Source organism: Pristiophorus japonicus, unplaced genomic scaffold, assembly GCF_044704955.1.
Source record: "Pristiophorus japonicus isolate sPriJap1 unplaced genomic scaffold, sPriJap1.hap1 HAP1_SCAFFOLD_29, whole genome shotgun sequence".
Lineage (NCBI taxonomy): Eukaryota > Metazoa > Chordata > Chondrichthyes > Pristiophoridae > Pristiophorus > Pristiophorus japonicus.
Genome location: NW_027252668.1, coordinates 2,604,905 through 2,625,369, shown reverse-complemented (window position 1 = coordinate 2,625,369; position 20,465 = coordinate 2,604,905). Strand labels below are relative to the sequence as shown.

General features: G+C 49.8%; 2 protein-coding genes and 1 pseudogene across 2 annotated transcripts; 2 read left to right on the top strand and 1 right to left on the bottom strand.

Moving 5' to 3' along the window:
- The first annotated feature begins 221 nt into the window (after positions 1 to 221).
- LOC139248346 (U2 spliceosomal RNA) lies at positions 222 to 423 on the top strand (annotated as a pseudogene).
- Positions 424 to 1,265: 842 nt separating this feature from the next.
- LOC139248331 (histone H2A type 2-A-like) lies at positions 1,266 to 1,652 on the top strand. The gene has a single exon (XM_070872124.1). It carries the CDS (start codon positions 1,266 to 1,268, stop codon positions 1,650 to 1,652), a length of 387 nt encoding a protein of 128 aa, XP_070728225.1.
- Positions 1,653 to 4,949: 3,297 nt separating this feature from the next.
- Positions 4,950 to 5,647, bottom strand: LOC139248114 (histone H1-like). Its single transcript, XM_070871863.1, has one exon. It carries the CDS (start codon positions 5,622 to 5,624, stop codon positions 4,950 to 4,952), a length of 675 nt encoding a protein of 224 aa, XP_070727964.1. The 5' UTR covers positions 5,625 to 5,647.
- Between the last annotated feature and the right edge of the window lie 14,818 nt (positions 5,648 to 20,465).

Below are 20,465 nucleotides of genomic sequence, written 5' to 3'. Positions count from 1 at the left end.
ACTCTGTTTACTGTAATTATTTCCTGAACAAGTATGTTTGAGAACTTTTACACTTCCAGTTGTAGATTTAGTTTTGAATTCTCAGATATCAGTTTCACTGTCCGGTTCCACCTTAGCGTCGCTGGAATTTTCCGCCAACTACAAATACGGTCCCTGGTCGCTGTTTCCCTTTGCTCAGACATGTTCATTTACACCGCCTGCCAAATTAAGAGCTTGTTTAGGGCGCTTCTCGGCCTTTTGGCTAAGATCATGCGTAACTGACCTGACAGGGGAGTAACCATGACCCCAAAGTGGTTCTCCCTGGATCAGGAAGGTGGTTCTCCTATGATTTTTGGAAATAGGAGGTGGGTGGGGTGGATTGACCCATCCACCTCCATGGCACGAACCTGGTATTGCAGTACTTCCAGGAACGGTGCAGTGGCTCTAGGCCTTTTGGCTAAGAGCATTGGCGCAGAGTGATCCTTGATGTGTGCAAGGTGACCTCTGGCGTTTGTGATTTGACAAAGAATTGGGAAGATTGGCAACGAAAAATTAAAAAATTATATTAAGAGCTTGTTTAGGGACTGAGAATCAGATTTCAGTCACACATTCTCTCTCGCAAGCCCTTTTCAAGTTTATTTTTCCATTCCTGTTGCGGGTCAGTCCGTTTATTCAGCCGACACTCCCCGCAGTGTAACAACCCAGAATGGGAGTTCTTACAGAGACCAGAACCGGGGCAGTTGGAATACTCTGTCCCTCTTCTCTTTTCACAGAAGGACTCCCAGTTCTGGGCTCACTCCCGCCTTTGCCGGATCGATAATCTGTGAAACCCAACTTTTACAAAGATTGAGTTGGAATGTGTCCCGTTACAGAATCGGTGGGGATTGATTCCCGCCCATTAGACAGTTTGAAATAGTACCCGAATTTAATCCTGATTGTAACAGCCTGGAACTTGCAAGGGGAATATGTAAAAGACAAAATTAATTAAAACGTGTTGGGAAATCTTTGACTAATGTTGAATTTATATTAACATAATCCGCTATTTTAAAATTTCTTGGCGGGGTTTTTGAATTAAAAATCGATATTCTGACTGTTGGAGACAGTAATTTCCGCCCTACTTTCATTGGTGGGATTAACAGACTGTGATTGGTCACCTGGAAAGACCAATGAAATTCACCACCGAGCGACCAATCACAAATTCGCTCGCTGCATTCCTCCAGAAGGTACAAGAAAGGCAGATGTGGGAGGAGTTTCTCATTCTTTCACTGAACGTGTGGATTGTGGAAATGTCTGGGAGAGGAAAAACCGGCGGTAAAGTTCGGGCCAAGGCCAAGTCTCGCTCCTCGCGGGCCGGACTGCAGTTCCCTGTGGGCCGTGTTCACAGGCATCTGCGAAAGGGGAACTACGCTGAGCGTGTGGGTGCCGGAGCCCCGGTCTACATGGCTGCTGTGCTCGAGTATCTGACCGCTGAAATCCTGGAGCTGGCCGGCAACGCGGCCCGCGACAACAAGAAGACCCGCATCATCCCCAGACACCTGCAGCTGGCCATCCGGAACGACGAGGAGCTCAACAAGCTGCTGGGAAAGGTGACCATCGCTCAGGGCGGGGTGCTGCCTAATATCCAGGCTGTGCTGCTGCCCAAGAAAACCGCCAGTGCGCCCAAGGGCAAGTAAAGCGGACAGCATTTAATCGAATAACCCAAAGGCTCTTTTCAGAGCCACCCACACTATCTGTGAAAGGGCTGCTTTCTGTTCTGTTGCACACAATTGTCCCTGATCTAATTTTATACAAAACAGACGGAAGCTGAACGTGAGACCGCTAATCATTGAACATGTTGGGACAGTCGAATATGAACCGGATGATAAAAGCCGAGTATAAAGGAATGAGCGGTTGATGGGCTCACTGCCAATAACCCCATGGGGAGAAATATATGCATTCTGAACACATTGATCCATGAGGACTTTTATCCTTTTTTTAAATTTGCGTACAGAAGGAAGGAATTCCAGCTCATGGCTAATTTAAAATATCCCAAATAGTATCCGACCTGTGCCCGCATTAAGAGCCGAGTTAAAGGTGAGATACAGATTAGAGACAGCTCGTCCCCTCTCTGGAATCTATTCCGGTCTGTGCAGTGCGATCAATTCACTATCAGATCACCCACTTATAGTTAGCGCCCCACATTGGGCGGGTGCAGTCGGTATACTGGGCATCTGACTCGCCTTGAAACCTGGATCAAAGTCGCACCGTCAGATAATCACCGCCTGCACTACATAAATCCCCCATTACAGTAACACTACAAGACGTGCACGGGGTGTACACAGGACAGTTTGCGTGGAGCCGGTCGCAGCCCTTTCCTTTGCTGATTTGGTGGCTCTGAAAAGAGCCGTTGTTGCACTTGGTGCTAAAGCTTGGAGCCCGGGCAGGGGGAGGTTAGGCCCGCTCCCCGCGGATGCGGCGGGCCAGCTGGATATCTTTGGGCATGATGGTGACTCGCTTGGCGTGGATGGCGCACAGGTTGGTGTCCTCAAACAGCCCCACCAGGTAAGCCTCGCTGGCCTCCTGCAGGGCCATGACGGCCGAGCTCTGGAAGCGCAGGTCGGTCTTGAAGTCCTGAGCGATCTCCCGCACCAGGCGCTGGAAGGGCAGCTTGCGGATCAGCAGCTCGGTGGATTTCTGGTAGCGGCGGATCTCCCTCAGAGCCACGGTGCCGGGTCTGTAGCGATGAGGCTTCTTCACTCCGCCCGTGGCCGGAGCGCTCTTCCGGGCCGCTTTGGTCGCCAGCTGTTTGCGAGGAGCTTTCCCTCCGGTCGATTTGCGCGCTGTCTGCTTGGTCCTGGCCATCTTCTGAACGGATCTCAGCACAATCTGGGACACATAGATTGGGAATGGTCCTTTTAAAGTGTCTATCAGGGCCCGCCCCTGGGCTGTGAGTGGTCATAACCCGACCTCCAATCATGTTTCAATCAATCACCGAGAGCGAAAGGGAAGGGCGGGGATAACTGGGCCATGATTGACTGAAATGAAACTGACAAGTTCGTCAATTTCAAACAGCCCGCCAATTTCAGAGTCTCAACGAACAGAGATTAAAGAAACTCTAATTTCCCGCCAGCAATTTAAGAATTCGGCTCTTTATAACCTCGATGGTGCCCCATTATAAATCACCGATCCCATTCTCTTTCACATTCCGGTTTGAATTCTGTCCCATTCCCTGATGGGTCTGTACCGGGCGGGAATAATTCCCCGGTCACTGCATCCTGTAAACACAAAGTCCCGCATCCATCCCGCCAGTGCCGTCCCGTTTCAACAATTGTCACACAAAGCTCACAACATAACAGGATTATCTGTGAGGGGAGACTGTGTATCCCCGCCCGCTGATTGTGACCGGGGCACCCGGAGTTTCCGATGTCATATTAAACGATTGTTCTCAAATATTTAATAATTCCCATGTTCCTAAAACGACTACACTGCAAAAGTACTTTATTGGCTTTGAGAAGTCCGATGGCCGTGTAAGGCGCTACGTAACTCGGCGTGTTACTTTCCATGAAATAAATAACTAAAATAATTTCCCACCCAAACTGTCCACACTACAATCCCCAGGTCACTGCTCTCTCTGTGAGGCGGTGGGTGGCTCTTAAAAGAGCCTTTGTGTTGTGCTGGGTGGAAAGGGTGGAGTTGTTCAGCCGCCGAATCCATAGAGTGCGGCCCTGCCGTTTGAGAGCGTACACCACATCCATGGCAGTGACCGTCTTACGCTTGGCGTGCTCGGTGTAGGTGACGGCGTCCCTGATGACATTCTCCAGGAAAACCTTCAGTACCCCGCGGGTCTCCTCGTAGATCAGGCCCGAGATCCGCTTGACACCGCCACGGCGAGCCAGGCGGCGGATGGAGGGTGTGGTGATGCCCTGGATGTTATCACGGAGCACTTTACGGTGCCGCTTGGCTCCGCCTTTGCCCAGCCCTTTGCCTCCTTTTCCTCGTCCAGACATGATGATTCTTCGCTCAAATTGTCGCTGAATGAGGAACCAACTCCTCCTGGCTCCTTTTTTATAGAGCTGGCCCCGACCTGACTGAGAAAGCGCAGAGTGAGAGAGGCGGGAAGGGGAGGAGACAGAATCAAGATTTAGAGACAGAGCAGAGCGCCGCCTCTGATCTTCCAGCTCCACCTCCAGCTTTCTGCAACCGTCAATTTCAAATTGTTTTCTCCACAATACAACCGATACACAGCGCTCCGCACAAACCCTTACAGACTCGAAATTCATATTCAAGGCTTCCAGGGACCAGAAGCTGTTAAATAAGGTCCTGGTACAATTAACAATCAGGAATATTCTCGCCTATATAGTCCGTTCCCTGTCAATCTCAGACCTTATTCCATCTCCTCTCACAGACAGGTTCAGCACTTTACAAACACCTTATTCCAGCTGATTTGGGGAATCTGGAGTTTGGGGTTTGAGTTGTGAGGCGGGGTATCGCCGCCAGTCCCACCGTCTCAGAGACTCTTCCCCCTGAATCTGTGAAATGACAATGACCAGGAACTGAGACTGGAGCCGGACTCAAACCCCAGTTACAGTGAGGCCCGGGCCGGACATCCCATTCTGGGTTTTATTGTAGGCACTGGGAAAGGGGTGGGTGCAGACACTGTGGGAGGGGCGGGTGCAGACACTGAGGGAGGGGCGGGTGCAGACACTGGGGGAGGGGCGGGTGCAGACATTGAGGGAGGGGTGGGGGAAGACACTGGGGGAGGGGCGGGTGCAGACACTGCGGGAGGGGTGGGTGCTGACACTGCGGGCGCGGTGGGGTGCAGCCAATGCCAACGAGTCACTAGGGATCCCGGGGTCATTTTCAATGATTTCTATCTGGAATCTGAGCCCGGGACAGGGATTATTTGATTCCGGGATCAGCTCTTTTCTGAGAGGCGTGGGTGGCTCTGAAAAGAGCCTTTGGGTTTAAATGTTTAGAAGTTGCCTTTTTATTTACTTTTTGGGCGCTGCTTTCCATACCTTTGCTGATTTGGGCGTGGCCTTGACCCTCGGGTTCTCCACCTTTTTAGCCGCCTTCACTTTCTTGGGGCTCTTGGGCTTCTTCGCCGCCGCCTTCTTCCCAGCCGGCCCTTTCGCTGTCTTTTTTGCCGCTAGCGCCTTCTTGGTGCTCGTTTTCTTGGTTGCTGCTTTCTTTACTGGAGATTTCTTGGCTGCTACTTTCTTTGATGAAGATTTCTTGGCTGCTGCTTTCTTTACTGGAGATTTCTTGGCTGCTGCTTTCTTTGCTGGAGATTTCTTGGCTGCTGGCTTCTTCACCTTCTTTCCCACTTTCCCCTGGGAATCAGTATTAGCGACTTTGAATGAGCCCGAGGCGCCCGTGCCCTTGATCTGCTTCAGGGAACCATTCTTCACATTCTTCCTGATACTGGACCTGATCTGGAAGCCGCGCTTCTCCACATCGACGCCTTTGGCCGCCAGAGCCTTCTTTATCGCGGCCAGGGACGTTCCCCTGCGATCCCTGCCATCAGTCACAACCTTAAGGATCTGGTCACCCAACTTGGGACCGGCTGGCCCGGAGCGGGGAGCCGCCTTCTTCTTCTTGCTGGGAGCCTTGGTTTGAGCGACGGCGGCAGGAGGAGCCGTTTCGGCGGCTGCAGTATCAGTCATGTCCGCGACTCTGGAAAATCTCTCTGACAGTCAGAGCTGGGTCAGAAATGAAACGAGAGGCGGCGACACAGAGCAACTTAAAGGCAGCGAGCGGACGGGGTGGAGACATCCTGCTGTCAGCTCTCGGCCCCTCCAGCCTCTCTGTGTTTCTCTCTCCTCACTAACTCTCCGATTCCAATTCAACTCGGGCCCTCCACATTCCCAGACTGGCCTCTTTCTGTCCCGAAGATCGGGATGTTTGCTGCCGAGAAAGTTCCATCCGAATTGAAGGCAGCAATTTCGATTTAAACCCGTTTCATTGCTGCACTGGTCGCGCTCTCTCAGCCGATCGCGGATATTTTCTCTGTTTTTTGACTGAAATTTGAAACCAAATCAAACTTTCTGATTCATTCCCACTTCAGGCCTGAGCAGGGCAGCAGGGCGATCCTGTGACAGGGAAATCTTTGAATTTTACACAAGAGGGACTCTGAAATCCGGCGATGAGAGCGGACACACAAACACAGTGACATTAGTCTAACCCGCCCGTCCCTTTAACACACTCTCGCTCACACAATGTTGAAATCTGCACATTCACAGCACAAACTGTTCCCAGATTTACAGTTCCCAGCACAGGTTTTCCTCTCCGCTCGGCTGAGCTGCCGATTCTCGGGTCAGTTGTAGTTTCCCAGCTCAGTAAGTGTTAAACACTCTGAGGCCGGCGCTCCTCACAGTGTCTGTTCCCAGATTCAGGGGCAGGAGCCAATCACAGCTGTGGCTGGCTTAACCCATATCTGCTTTTAAGTTGTTATTGTTCTAATGCAGAAATATGTTTGACTAACATGAAAATACAAATTATGAGCTCACCGCCCCTGCAGCCTCTCTTTGTCTCTCTCTCCTCAGAAAATGAGGGACATATAACAGTAACTGGTGCCCTATCCATCCCATACTCAACACCCAGAGATGGCTATCAGAGAGAGCGACAGAGAGACAGACACAGTATCAATCTTAAACTACCGAACTGTGTCTCCATATTACTCTCAATAATATTACCACACATTAATGTACAGCACCAGCGGAAAAGACACAGAGACAGATACAGTATCAGTTTTACACTTTGTATCAGTGTCTCCATAATACGCTCAGTAACAGTGCCACACCTTCACGTATTGCACCAGAGAGAAGCAGAGACATTATCAGTCTTGCACTTCCAACAGTGTTTCCACATCACGCTAAATAACAGTATCCCGCCTTCACAAAAAGTACAAGACAGAGGGATAGCAACAGAGAGGCAGAGAGAGGGGAGAGGGCTGAGCGAGAGACAGGAGAGTGCGAGGTAGGGCGGTGAGACACAGAAGACATGCACAGTATCAGTTCCAGACTGACCTGTGAAGTCCCGTTTTATTCTGAAAATTCCCATTAGAGAGACAGAAGATGCAGTTCTCCTCTCTCACTGATATTGTACCAGAGACAGACACATTATTAATGTCAGAGAGTGAGAGAATCAGTGTCAAAGAGTGAGAGAAACAATGTCCCACATTTATCACTCGCTTGCCTGTTGAACTATCTGCAATCGTGCAGCCCAGGGCCATAAAAACATAACAAATCGGAACAGGAGTAGGCCATTTAGCTCCTCGAGCCTGCTCTGCCATTCAATAAGATCATGGCTGATCTGATCATGGACTCAGCTCCACTTCCCTGCTCCCTCCCCATAACCATTTACTCCCTTATCGATCAAAATCTGTCTATCTCCGCCTTAAATATATTCAATGACACAGCCTTCACAGTTGTCTGGGGCAGATAATTCCATAGATCTACAACGCTCTGAGAGAAGAAATTCCTCTTCATCCCAATTTTAAATGGGCGGCCCCTTATTTTAAGACTATGTAACCTAGTTTTAGTTGCCCCATGTGGAAATATCCTCTCTGCATCCACCTTGTCAAGCCCCCTTATTATTTTATAAGTTTCAATAAGATCACCTCTCATTCTTCTGATCTCCAATGTGTACAGATCCAACCTACTCAAACCTATCCTCATAACTCAACCCCCTCATCTCCGGAATCAACCGAGTGAACCTTCTCCGAACAGCCTCCAATGTAAGTATATCCTTCCTTAAATACGTAGACCAAAACTGTACACGGTACTCCAGGTGTGGCATTACCAATACCCTGTACAGCAGGACTTCTCTGCTTTTAGACTCTATCCTTCTTGCAATAAAGGCCAACATTCCATTTGACTTCCTGATTACTTGCTGTACCTGCATGCAAACTTTTTGTGTTTCATGTACAAGGACCCCCAGGGCTCTCTGTACTGCTGCACGTTGCAATTTTTCTCCATTTAAATTATAATTTTCTTTTCTATTATTTCTGCCAAAATGGATAACCTCTCATTTTCCCACATTATACTCCATCTGGAAGTGGACCTGAGTCTATGAGCGGATCAGCCATGATTGGTTTAAATGGCGGAGCAGGTTCTTATGTTCTTATCTGCCAAATATTTGCACACTTACTTAGCCTGTCGAGATCCCTTTGCATATCTACTGTGTCCTCATCACAATTTGCTTTCCCACCCATCTTTGTATCATCAGCAAACTTGGCTAAATTAAACTCGGCCCCTTCATCCAAGTCATTAATATTGATTGTAAATAGTTGAGGACCCAGCACCGATCCCTGTGGCACCCCACTCATCACTGTTTGCCATCCATAAAATGACCCATTTATCCTGACTCTCTGTTTTCTGTTAGTTAGCCAATTCTCTATCCATGCTGATATATTGCTCCCAATCCCATGAGCTTTTATCTTGTGCAGTAACCACTTATCTGGCACCTTATCGAATGCCTGCTGGAAATCCAAGTACACCACGTCCACAGGCTGCCCCTTATCTACCGTGCTTGTTACATCCTCAATGACCTCCAGCAAATTTATCAAACATGATGTCCCTTTCATAAAACCATGCTGACTCTGTTTGATTCAATCATGCTTTTCCAAATGTCCTGCTACTGCTTCCTTAATAATGGACTCCAGCATTTTCACAACAACAGATGTTCGGCTAACTGGTCTATAGTTTCCTGCTTTTTGTTTGCCTCCTTTTTTGAACATTTGCAATTTTCCAATCTGCTAGGACCTCCCCAGAATCCAGGGAATTTTGGTAGATTACAAACAATGCATCCACTATCTCTACAGCCACATTTCTTAAGACCACAGGATGTAAGCCATCAGGTCCAGGGGACTTGTCCGCCTTTAGTCCCATTATTTTACCGAGTACTACTTCATTAGTGACAGTGATTGCAATAAGTTCCTCCCTACCTATAACCTCTTGATTGTACACTTCGATATTACTCACAGTGAGAGTGTTTAAACTAATCTCGGACTCTTTCTGTCAGATATTAACTCCTGCACGGTCCCAGCAAACACTCCCACTCCCTCGTCCCTCCGATGTTTCTGCAGGATTGCTTTGTGAAGACGGGCTCATGGAGAGAGAAACACCCTGCACGGAATGATCCCAAATTGAGCATCTCCAAGGGACAAGGCTCCTAGCTTTAATCATTCTCTGTCCTTTCCCCCCAGGCCCAGTTCCTTTGTCAGATTCTGATAAAAGTAAATTGGGAAAAGTGCACTTTGATTTTTGCAGGCTGAATTATTGCAGAGAACTGCGCATGCGCGGCTCAGCCCCGCCCCCTGTGTCGATTCCCAGTGAGCAGAAGAGCGCATGCGCCCTCCCCTCCCCCAGTCCTGCCTGTGATCACCATTCACTCAGTGAGCGGAAGAAGATGGTTTCAAACAGCCGGGAATGGAGAGCCCGCGGCCCCGGGGTAAGGCAGCGAGCAGCAGCCTCCTTACAGCAGCGCAGCGCTTTGGGAGCGTGTCCGCAGATGGGCTCAGAGACCGGCACTGAGTCTGGGGAGAGTTCAGGGGGAGTCGGGGTCTGTGTGTAAGGGGCGGAGTGGAGCAAGAACCAGTGTCAGTGCGTGGTGTGAGTGGGGGGGAGGGAGAGACCATTCTCGGGCTGTGTGTGGACAGTGTGTGTCCAGGGGGAAGGGAGACAGAATGGGCAGAATCTGCTGTTTACAATCATTGCTGCTTTCTCTCTCCTAACCAGGAGTGAACGTTCCTGGTTTAGTTCCGTCGGGGGCTGTTTGTTTGTCGGTCAGAGGCAGAGTGGAGCAGGAACTAGTTCCGGAACATGGAGTGAGTGGGGGAAGGGAGAGGCCATTCTCGGGCTGTGTGTGGACAGTCTCTTACTTTCTACTTGAGGATAAAATGGTCCTCTGATGACTCTGGTTGTAAGCAGTACTTACAGTAGCATCTCATGGTTCTCCACAGGCCGTTGCACATGAACCAATGAACGTTACTTGGTCGAGTTTGCTTGATGGCTCCTGCATAAGGATGACACTCGTTAATCGTTTGCACTTCAGTCCCCCGCTCCTGATCTTTGGGCCCCCTGTGCGGAGGGGAGCGGGCAGATCGGAAGGCCTCCTCGTAGGACTGCTCCTGGGCGTGGCCAAGGTAGGCATTAACCGGTCCAGGCCACGGGCGGTCGAGGGGGTGTTCAGCCCGACTGCCTGCCTCTCTTCCACGGTTATGTTCGTGCCAGGGTGTCCCTGGAGATGGAGCACGCGGTGTTCACCGGTACGCTCGTGGCCTTCCATGAGTGGTGGGCGCCAGAGGGACTGGAGTGCATCATCACCCCCGGGAACCAAATTTTAATTTGATCCATTTAATGCCAAAGTTAAATTTGTCTGTTTTAATGCCCCTTTAATAAGGGGGCACTTGATTTATTGTTTTACTAAAATAGTTGTGTATACAGCGTGAGGTAACAGTGAAAGTAAATCACCTCGCTCTTTCAAATCATTGCTGCTTTCTTTCCCCAAATCAGTAGTGAATGTTCCTGATTCAGTTCCAATCTCATCGTGTCTGTTGTTTTTGGACAGTGAACAGTGGAAACACACCCTGACGGTGAGGTTGTGAGGAGTTTCACAAAGTGCATCTATTGCAGACACCAGGTGAGGAGTGTGGGAGAAGACATTTCAAGCATCGGTTATTTTGTTTTGGTGCAGTGAGTTGTCCAGAACCGTGTTGCTGGTGATCAAGAGCCTGTCGCTCCCTCAGATACATCAGGATCTGGGCCCTGTGACATTCTGTTAACTACACAGGCCCTCAACTCGGTTTCAATAGACTGAAAACAATTGTTGTACAGCCCAGGTACTATGGTTATGTTCCTGGAAGTGATTCAGAATTTTACAAGTAGTCCCATGGGAGTGGGAGATATAAACCTGGACTGTTCCAATCGGGTGGTCCTATTCATGGACCAGTGCTGGGTTTTGGTTGTGTCTGGATGCTGATAACTTACTATAGAACTGTCCTACACACCTGGTGTGGAGAATCTCAGTGCCACTGTACTGCAGTGAGGTCAGACAATGACACTGTTTGTATCGCGGTTTCCCCTCTCCAGATACTTTACTTTATTATAAACAAACATGTTAATTATAACTTTATTTTTTATATTCTCCCACTCACCTGTCCATATCATAACTAATATATTGTTCTCGTATTATTACTCTCAGAGAGAAGTACTTCACTGAGCCTGAATAAATGTGATCTTTCCTCCACCCGGAACACAAGGAACAGTGCTGTCAGCTCCTTCTCACTCACAGTAAGTATATTATCACTTACAGAGCGCAGAGACACAAAACTGGTCTCAATCCTATTGTCATAGGCAGCAGAAGCTGTCAGTCCCACAGTGATCTGAATTTCCAGAGTTACATTATGAATCCCACAATCACTTGGAGCAGTACAATACGATGTTGTTTCAAAGTCCAAACATATCGCACTGAGAGACAGATCCATTTTAACTCACTTACTCACAAACACAGGAACAGATAGACACTGACACGGTGTCAATCCACACTGCTGGCATTCATGGACTGTCAACCAGTGCAGGCAGCTCCTTCCCACACACAGTAAGTACATTATCACTCACAGAGCGCAGAGACACAGAACTGGCCTCAATCCTATTATCACAGGCAGCAGAAGCAGTCAGTCCCACAGTGATCCACAGTACCAGAGTTACATTGTGAATCTTACATGGAGCAGTAGAATCACCATTGAAACAGATCAAACTGACATGTAGATTAAACACCCACACTCACTTGCCAGAAACAGGCAGTTAGAGAATAAAACACACAATCACATCCCTTAAATTAGAAGTTATAAAGTAAAAACTGTACTCGCATATCAGAAGTTGACGGGTACAGAGCAAAATCAATAATCACGTATCAGGAAAGGAGAGATTCAGTATTAAGCCACCTTGAACATACCAGAAAATGACAGGTGCAGAATAAAACCCACACTCCCGTACCATAGACTGACAGATACAGTATACAACCCACAACCACATAGATGAAAGTGACACATACAGAGTAAACTCCACACCAGAGAGTGACATGTAGAGTGTAAATCCCAGAGTCACATGTCAGACAACAGAGGTAAAAAGTAAAACTGATACTTGCATTGCAGAATCTGACAGTTGCTGAGCAAAAGACATATTACCATCTCAGAAACTGACAGATGCAGAGTGAAACCCACACACACATATCAGAAAGGTAAAACCTTTACTCACATATCAGACAAATTCAGGTAGAACATAAAACAGATATTCACGTTCACATACCAGAGACGGGCAGATACAGAGTAAATCCCCGCTCATATAGCAGGAACTGACAGATACAGTCTAAAACACAGACCCAAATTGCAGGACGAAGAGGTTCAGATTAAACCCAGAGTAACACACCAGAAACTGAGAGACACAGAATAAACCCCCACACACATACCTGAATCTGATCGTTAGAGAACTATACACACACTCGCATATCAGAGACACATACAGTATACATTCATGTATCATACATAGAAGCTGACAGGTACAGGTTAAACTACCATTCATAAACCAGAAACTGACAGGTACAGATTAAATGCACACTCACATATCAGAAACTGACCGATACATGTTAAAATCAAAACTCACAAAACAGAAAATGAAAGGTATCAGATATCTCATATCAGAGATTGACAGGTACAGAATAAAATACACACTCAAAACCGAAACTGACAAGTACTGAATAAACCCACACTGGCAAACTAGAGACTGACTTGAACAGAATGAACCCACACACACATACCAGAAACTGACAGGTACAGAATAAAACCGACACTCACATCCAGAAACTGTCAGGTATAGATGCAAGACACACTCACATATCTGAAACTTCTACAGATTAAAACACATATTCACATAACAGAGACTAAAAGGTACAGATTAAACCCCACACTCACATACAAGAAACTGACAGGTACAGAATAAATCCCACACTCACATCCAGAAACTGACAGGTAGAGGATAAAACACAGTCAAATACCAGAAAATGACATATACAAATTAAACCCACACTCATACCACAGATTGACAGGGACAGATAAAATACGCACTCATATACCAGAAACTGACAGGTGCAGATTAAACCCCACACTCGCATACCAGAAACTGATAGGTATATATTAAACCCCACACTCACATACCAGAAACTGATAGGTATATATTAAACCCCACACTCACATAGAGGATATAACGAGCACGGTGGATAGAGGTGTACCGATGGATGTGGTGTATTTAGATTTCCAAAAGGCATTCGATAAGGTGCCACACAAAAGGTTGCTGCAGAAGATAAAGGTACGCGGAGTCAGAGGAAATGTATTAGCATGGATCGAGAATTGGCTGGCTAACAGAAAGCAGAGAGTCAGGATAAATGGGTCCTTTTCGGGTTGGAAATCAGTGGTTAGTGGTGTGCCACAGGGATCGGTGCTGGGATCACAACTGTTTACAATATACATAGATGACCTGGAAGAGGGGACAGAGTGTAGTGTAACAAAATTTGCAGATGACACAAAGATTAGTGGGAAAGCGAGTTGTGTAGACGATACAGAGAGGCTGCAAAGAGATTTAGAGAGGGTAAGTGAATGGGCTAAGGTTTGGCAGATGGAATACAATGTTGGAAAATGTGAGGTCATCCACCTTGGAAAAAAAAAACAGTAAAAGGAAATATTATTTGAATGGGAAGAAATTACAACATGTTGCGGTGCAGAGGGACCTGGGGGTCCTTGTGCATGAAACTCTTTTTGGAGTTCACCTGCAAAAACATAAAACATGTATCCGTGCCACCCGACCTGGATGACACACACAAGACATTTACAAGGCCCCTTTTTTATTTATTTTTTTGTGTTTTTTTTTTTGGGGCACTAAAATCAAATTTTTCCTTTTTCCAGTGCCCCCTATAAAAGGAGAGGGGGACACTAAAAGTACCGGCAATTAAAACAAATTAAACTTTAAAACGTAAAATCAAATTAAAATTTGGTTGCCGGGCGTGATGATGCACTCCAGTCCCTCCGGTGCCCACCTCTCGCGGAAGGCCGCGAGCGTACCGGTGGACACCGCGTGCTCCATCTCCAAGGACACCCTGGATCGGATGTAAGAGCGGAAGAGAGGCAGGCAGTCAGGTTGAACGACCCCCTCGACCGCCCGCTGCCTGGACCGGCTGATGGCACCCTTGGCCGTGCCCAGGAGCAGTCCTACGAGGAGGCCCTCGGACCTACCCGCTCCCCTCCGCACAGGGTGCCCAAAGATCAGGAGAGTGGGACTGAAGTGCAGCCAGAATTTCAGGAGCAGCCCCTTCAAATAATAAAACAGGGGCTGCAACCTCGTGCATTCCATAAAAACATGGAACACGGACTCCTCCAGACCGCAGAAATTGCAGGCGGCCTGGGAGTCCGTGAACCGGCTTAAAAATTTGTTGCACGGCACTGCTCCGTGCACCACCCTCCAGGCCAAGTCCCCGATGAATAGTGGGAGGACCCCTGCGTAGAGGGCCCTCCATCGGGGACCCCCGCCTCCTCCGGACGGCAAGATGGTACGCCATGGCGTGTCCGGACGGCCGGCGAGGATGGCAAAGTTGAGGGTGTGCAGGAGCAGCCCGTACAGGAAACCCCTCCGCGCGGAACTGAAAGGCACGGAGGGGATTTCCCCGAGGCGGCTCAAGTTGTGAGGCGCCGGCCCCCGAGGGAGGTTCCGGGGTTTGGCGCCGATGAGGAATTCCGTCCGGACGGGGGTCAGTTCGGACGGGATCTCCCCACGTGCTTGAGCCTCCTCGATACACCTAACGGAGTCAGGGCCCAGAGCTGTTTTTAGCGACTCGATGGCATCGGCCGCGCGGCGGACGTTGGCAGAATTTAGGCGCCACGCCAGCGTGACTGGCGCCATCCAGCCCGCTCCTCCGCCATCGAGCAGGTCCCTGACCCTGGTCACCTCACCAGCCACAGCCCTCTCTTCCGACCGCCACATGAAGCCTCGGCCGTGGAGGTACGGATTCCCGAGCAGCGGTTCCTGCAGGACGGCCGCCACTCCAGCCGGCGGAGAGCTGCGCTTGGTGGAGACTTTGTTCCAGACCCTGATGAGTTCCCTGTAAAAGACAGGCAGCTCCCGGAGGGCGGTCCTGGCACCCCCCAAGTTCACAAACAGGAGCTGCGTGTCATAATTGAGGTCGAGCTGCTGGCGGAAGAAATACCTCGCCAGAGCACACCACCTAGGAGGGGGCTCGACGTAAAGGTATCTCTGCAGGGTCTGAAGACGGAAAGTCGCGAGCTGGGCGCTGACGCACACCAACGACTGACCGCCCTCCTCAAGCGGGAGACTCAAGACCGCGACAGAGACCCAGTGCTTCCTGTTGTTCCAGAAGAAGTCCACCAGCTTCTTCTGTATCTTGGCGACAAACGCAGGGGGAGGGGTCAAAGTGACCAGCCGGTACCACAGCATTGCGGCCACCAGCTGGTTTATGACTAGCGCTCGACCCCTGTAGGACAGCACTCGGAGCAGTCCTGTCCAGCGCCCTAGGCGAGCGGCGACCTTGGCCTCCAGCTCCTGCCAGTTCGCCGGCCAGGCTTCCTCGTCGGGGCTAAGGTAGACTCCCAGATAGAGGAGATGGGTCGTGCTCCAGGCAAAAGGCCTGAGCTCCTCCGGCAGGGAGTCCACCCGCCACTGACCCACCAGGAGTCCGGAACATTTCTCCCAGTTGATCCTGGCGGAGGACGCGGCCGAGTAAATCTCCTGGCACTCACGCATCCTCCGCAGGTCAGCGGGATCCTCTACCGCGAGGAGCACGTCATCGGCGTAAGCCGAGAGGACGACCTCCACGCCCGGCCCTTGCAGAGCCAGTCCCGTCAACCTCGTCCGCAAGAGGCGCAGGAAAGGCTCCACGCAAACGGCGTATAACTGGCCGGACATGGGGCATCCCTGGCGCACCCCTCTCCTAAAGCGAAGGGGCGCCGTCTCCTTGTGCATGAAACTCTTTTGGAGTTCACCTGCAAAACATAAACATTAAACTGTGCCACCCGACCTGGGTGACACTCCAGACATTTACAAGGCCCCTTTTTTTTTTTTAATTATTTTTTTTTTTGGTTTTTTTTTTTGGGGCGCTAAAATCAAATTTTCCCAGTGCCCCCTATAAAAGGGGAGGGGGACACTAAAAGCACCGGCAATTAAAACAAATTAAACTTTAAAACGTAAAATCAAATTAAAATTTGGTTGCCGGGCGTGATGATGCACTCCAGTCCCTCCGGTGCCCACCTCTCGCGGAAGGCCGCGAGCGTACCGGTGGACACCGCGTGCTCCATCTCCAAGGACACCCTGGACCGGATGTAAGAGCGGAAGAGAGGCAGGCAGTCAGGTTGAACGACCCCCTCGACCGCCCGCTGCCTGGACCGGCTGATGGCACCCTTGGCCGTGCCCAGGAGCAGTCCTACGAGGAGGCCCTCGGACCTACCCGCTCCCCTCCGCACAGGGTGCCCAAAGATCAGGAGAGTGGGACTGAAGTGCAGCCAGAATTTCAGGAGCAGCCCCTTCAAATAGTGGAACAGGGGCTGCAACCTCGTGCACTCCATAAAAACATGGAACACGGACTCCTCCAGACCGCAGAAATTGCAGGCGGCCTGGGAGTCCGTGAACCGGCTTAAAAATTTGTTGCACGGCACTGCTCCGTGCACCACCCTCCAGGCCAAGTCCCCGATGAATAGTGGGAGGACCCCTGCGTAGAGTGCCCTCCATCGGGGACCCCCGCCTCCTCCGGACGGCAAGATGGTACGCCATGGCGTGTCCGGACGGCCGGCGAGGATGGCAAAGTTGAGGGTGTGCAGGAGCAGCCCGTACAGGAAACCCCTCCGCGCGGAACTGAAAGGCACGGAGGGGATTTCCCCGAGGCGGCTCAAGTTGTGAGGCGCCGGCCCCCGAGGGAGGTTCCGGGGTTTGGCGCCGATGAGGAATTCCGTCCGGACGGGGGTCAGTTCGGACGGGATCTCCCCACGTGCTTGAGCCTCCTCGATACACCTAACGGAGTCAGGGCCCAGAGCTGTTTTTAGCGACTCGATGGCATCGGCCGCGCGGCGGACGTTGGCAGAATTTAGGCGCCACGCCAGCGTGACTGGCGCCATCCAGCCCGCTCCTCCGCCATCGAGCAGGTCCCTGACCCTGGTCACCTCACCAGCCACAGCCCTCTCTTCCGACCGCCACATGAAGCCTCGGCCGTGGAGGTACGGATTCCCGAGCAGCGGTTCCTGCAGGACGGCCGCCACTCCAGCCGGCGGAGAGCTGCGCTTGGTGGAGACTTTGTTCCAGACCCTGATGAGTTCCCTGTAAAAGACAGGCAGCTCCCGGAGGGCGGTCCTGGCACCCCCCAAGTTCACAAACAGGAGCTGCGTGTCATAATTGAGGTCGAGCTGCTGGCGGAAGAAATACCTCGCCAGAGCACACCACCTAGGAGGGGGCTCGACGTAAAGGTATCTCTGCAGGGTCTGAAGACGGAAAGTCGCGAGCTGGGCGCTGACGCACACCAACGACTGACCGCCCTCCTCAAGCGGGAGACTCAAGACCGCGACAGAGACCCAGTGCTTCCTGTTGTTCCAGAAGAAGTCCACCAGCTTCTTCTGTATCTTGGCGACAAACGCAGGGGGAGGGGTCAAAGTGACCAGCCGGTACCACAGCATTGCGGCCACCAGCTGGTTTATGACTAGCGCTCGACCCCTGTAGGACAGCACTCGGAGCAGTCCTGTCCAGCGCCCTAGGCGAGCGGCGACCTTGGCCTCCAGCTCCTGCCAGTTCGCCGGCCAGGCTTCCTCGTCGGGGCTAAGGTAGACTCCCAGATAGAGGAGATGGGTCGTGCTCCAGGCAAAAGGCCTGAGCTCCTCCGGCAGGGAGTCCACCCGCCACTGACCCACCAGGAGTCCGGAACATTTCTCCCAGTTGATCCTGGCGGAGGACGCGGCCGAGTAAATCTCCTGGCACTCACGCATCCTCCGCAGGTCAGCGGGATCCTCTACCGCGAGGAGCACGTCATCGGCGTAAGCCGAGAGGACGACCTCCACGCCCGGCCCTTGCAGAGCCAGTCCCGTCAACCTCGTCCGCAAGAGGCGCAGGAAAGGCTCCACGCAAACGGCGTATAACTGGCCGGACATGGGGCATCCCTGGCGCACCCCTCTCCTAAAGCGAAGGGGCGCCGTCTCCTTGTGCATGAATCCCAAAAAGTTAGTTTGCAGGTGCAGCAGGTAATCAGGAAGGCGAATGGAATGTTGGCCTTCATTGCGAGAGGGATGGAGTACAAAAGCAGGGAGGACCTACTGCAACTGTATAGGGTATTGGTGAGGCCGCACCTGGAGTACTGCGTGCAGTTTTGGTCACCTTACTTAAGAAAGGATATACTAGCTTTGGAGCGGGTACAGAGACGATTCACTAGGCTGATTCCGGAGATGAGGGGATTACCTTTATGATGATAGATTGAGTAGACTGGGTCTTTACTCGTTGGAGTTCAGAAGGATGAGGGGTGATCTTATAGAAAAATTTAAAATAATGAAAGGGATAGACAAGATAGAGGCAGAGAGGTTGTTTCCACTGGTCAGGGAGACTAGAACTAGGGGGCACAGCCTCAAAATACAGAGGAGCCAATTTAAAACCGAGTTGAGAAGGAATTTCTTCTCCCAGAGGGTTGTGAATCTGTGGAATTTTCTGCCCAGGGAAGCAGTTGAGGCTAGCTCATTGAATGTATTCAAATCACAGATAGATAGATTTTTAACCAATAAGGGAATTAAGGCTAATGGTGAGCGGGCGGGTAAGTGGAGCTGAATCCATGGCCAGATCAGCCATGATCTCGTTGAGTGGCGGAGCAGGCTCGAGGGGCTAGATGGCCTACTCCTGTTCCTAATTCTTATGTTCTTATGAAATACCACACTCATCAGAAACTGACAAGTACAGAATAAACCCCACTCTCACATACCAGAAATGGACAAGTACAGATTGAATCCCACACTCACATACCAGAAACGGACAGGTACCAAATAGACCTACACTCAAATACCAGAAAATGACAGGTACAGATGTAACCCACACTCCTATACCAAAAACTGATAGGTACAGATTAAAGACCACACTGAAATGCCAGATTCTGACCGCTAGATAGGAAAACCATGCTCACATACCAGAAACTTTCAGGTACAGAATAAACCTCATACTCCCATAACAGAGACTAACAGGTACAGATTAAAGCCCACACTCGCATACCAGAAACTGACAGATACAGATTAAATCCTCCTCTTACATGCCATAAACTACAGGTACAGAATAAACCCCATTCACCCACATACCAGAAACAGACAAGTACAGATTGAAACAGTTGTACAGACCTTGGTCAGACATTATCTGAAGCGTTGTACTCGGGAAGGATATATTGGCTTTGGAATGGGTACATTGCAGATTCACCAGAATGATGCTCGTGCTTAAAGGGTTAAATTATGAAGAAAGGTTACATAAACTTAGTGTGCATTCCCTTGAGTTTAGACGGTTGAAGTGTTTGATAGGGTAGATACAATATAACTATTTCCTCTGATGGAGTCTCGATCAAGGGTGAACAATCTTGCATTTAAAACATTGTATTTATTCACGGTATGTGGGCGTTGTTAGCAAGGCCAGAACTGCGTACAGTTTTGGTTAAGGAGAGATATACTTGCATTGGAGGCAGTCAGAGAAGGTTCACGAGGTTGATTCCGGAGATGAACAGTAGCTACACTGTTGGATGGAGTATAAATCAAGAAATAATGGAGTCTTGATTATTGTCGTTCCTTTTTTACATGTGCGATTTTAACCTTCATATTGATTGGACAAAGCAAATTGGCCAGGGTAGACTTGAGGAAGAGTTCATAGAGTGTATTCGGGATAGTTTCCTTGAACCAACCAGGGATCAGGCTATCTTAGCTCTGGTACTGTGTAATGAGACAGGATTAATAAATGATCTTCCAGTAAAGGATCCTCTAGGAATGAGTGACCATAGCATGGTTGAATTTCAAATTCAGTTGGAGGGTGAGAAAGTTGGATCTCAAACCAGTGTCCTAAGCTTAAATAAAGGAGACTATAAAGGTATGAGGGCAGAGTTGGCTAAAGTGATCTGGGAAAATAGACTAAAAAATGGGACGGTTGATGAGCAGTGGCAGACATTTAAGGAGACATTCCATAACTCGCCAAAAAAATACATCCCAATGCGAAGGAAAGACTGTAAGAGAAGAGATAACCATCCTTGGCGAAATAAGGGATGGTATCAAATTGAAAACGAGGGCCAAGACTAGTGGGAGGCCAGAGGATTGAGAAACTTTTAAAAGCCAGCAAGGAATGACGAAAAAAATGAGAGGGTGTTGATTTCTGGATTCTTTTACCTCAATCTGGTTCAGCAAAATTACTGAAACGAATACCGTTTGTACTTTAAACAAAGCAAGCTTTTATTTT

What these genes read in the sequence shown, in the direction of transcription:
- LOC139248331 (XM_070872124.1), top strand. Translation starts at nt 1,266, where the DNA reads ATGTCTGGGAGAGGAAAAACCGGCGGTAAAGTTCGGGCCAAGGCCAAG.
- LOC139248114 (XM_070871863.1), bottom strand. Translation starts at nt 5,624, where the DNA reads ATGACTGATACTGCAGCCGCCGAAACGGCTCCTCCTGCCGCCGTCGCT.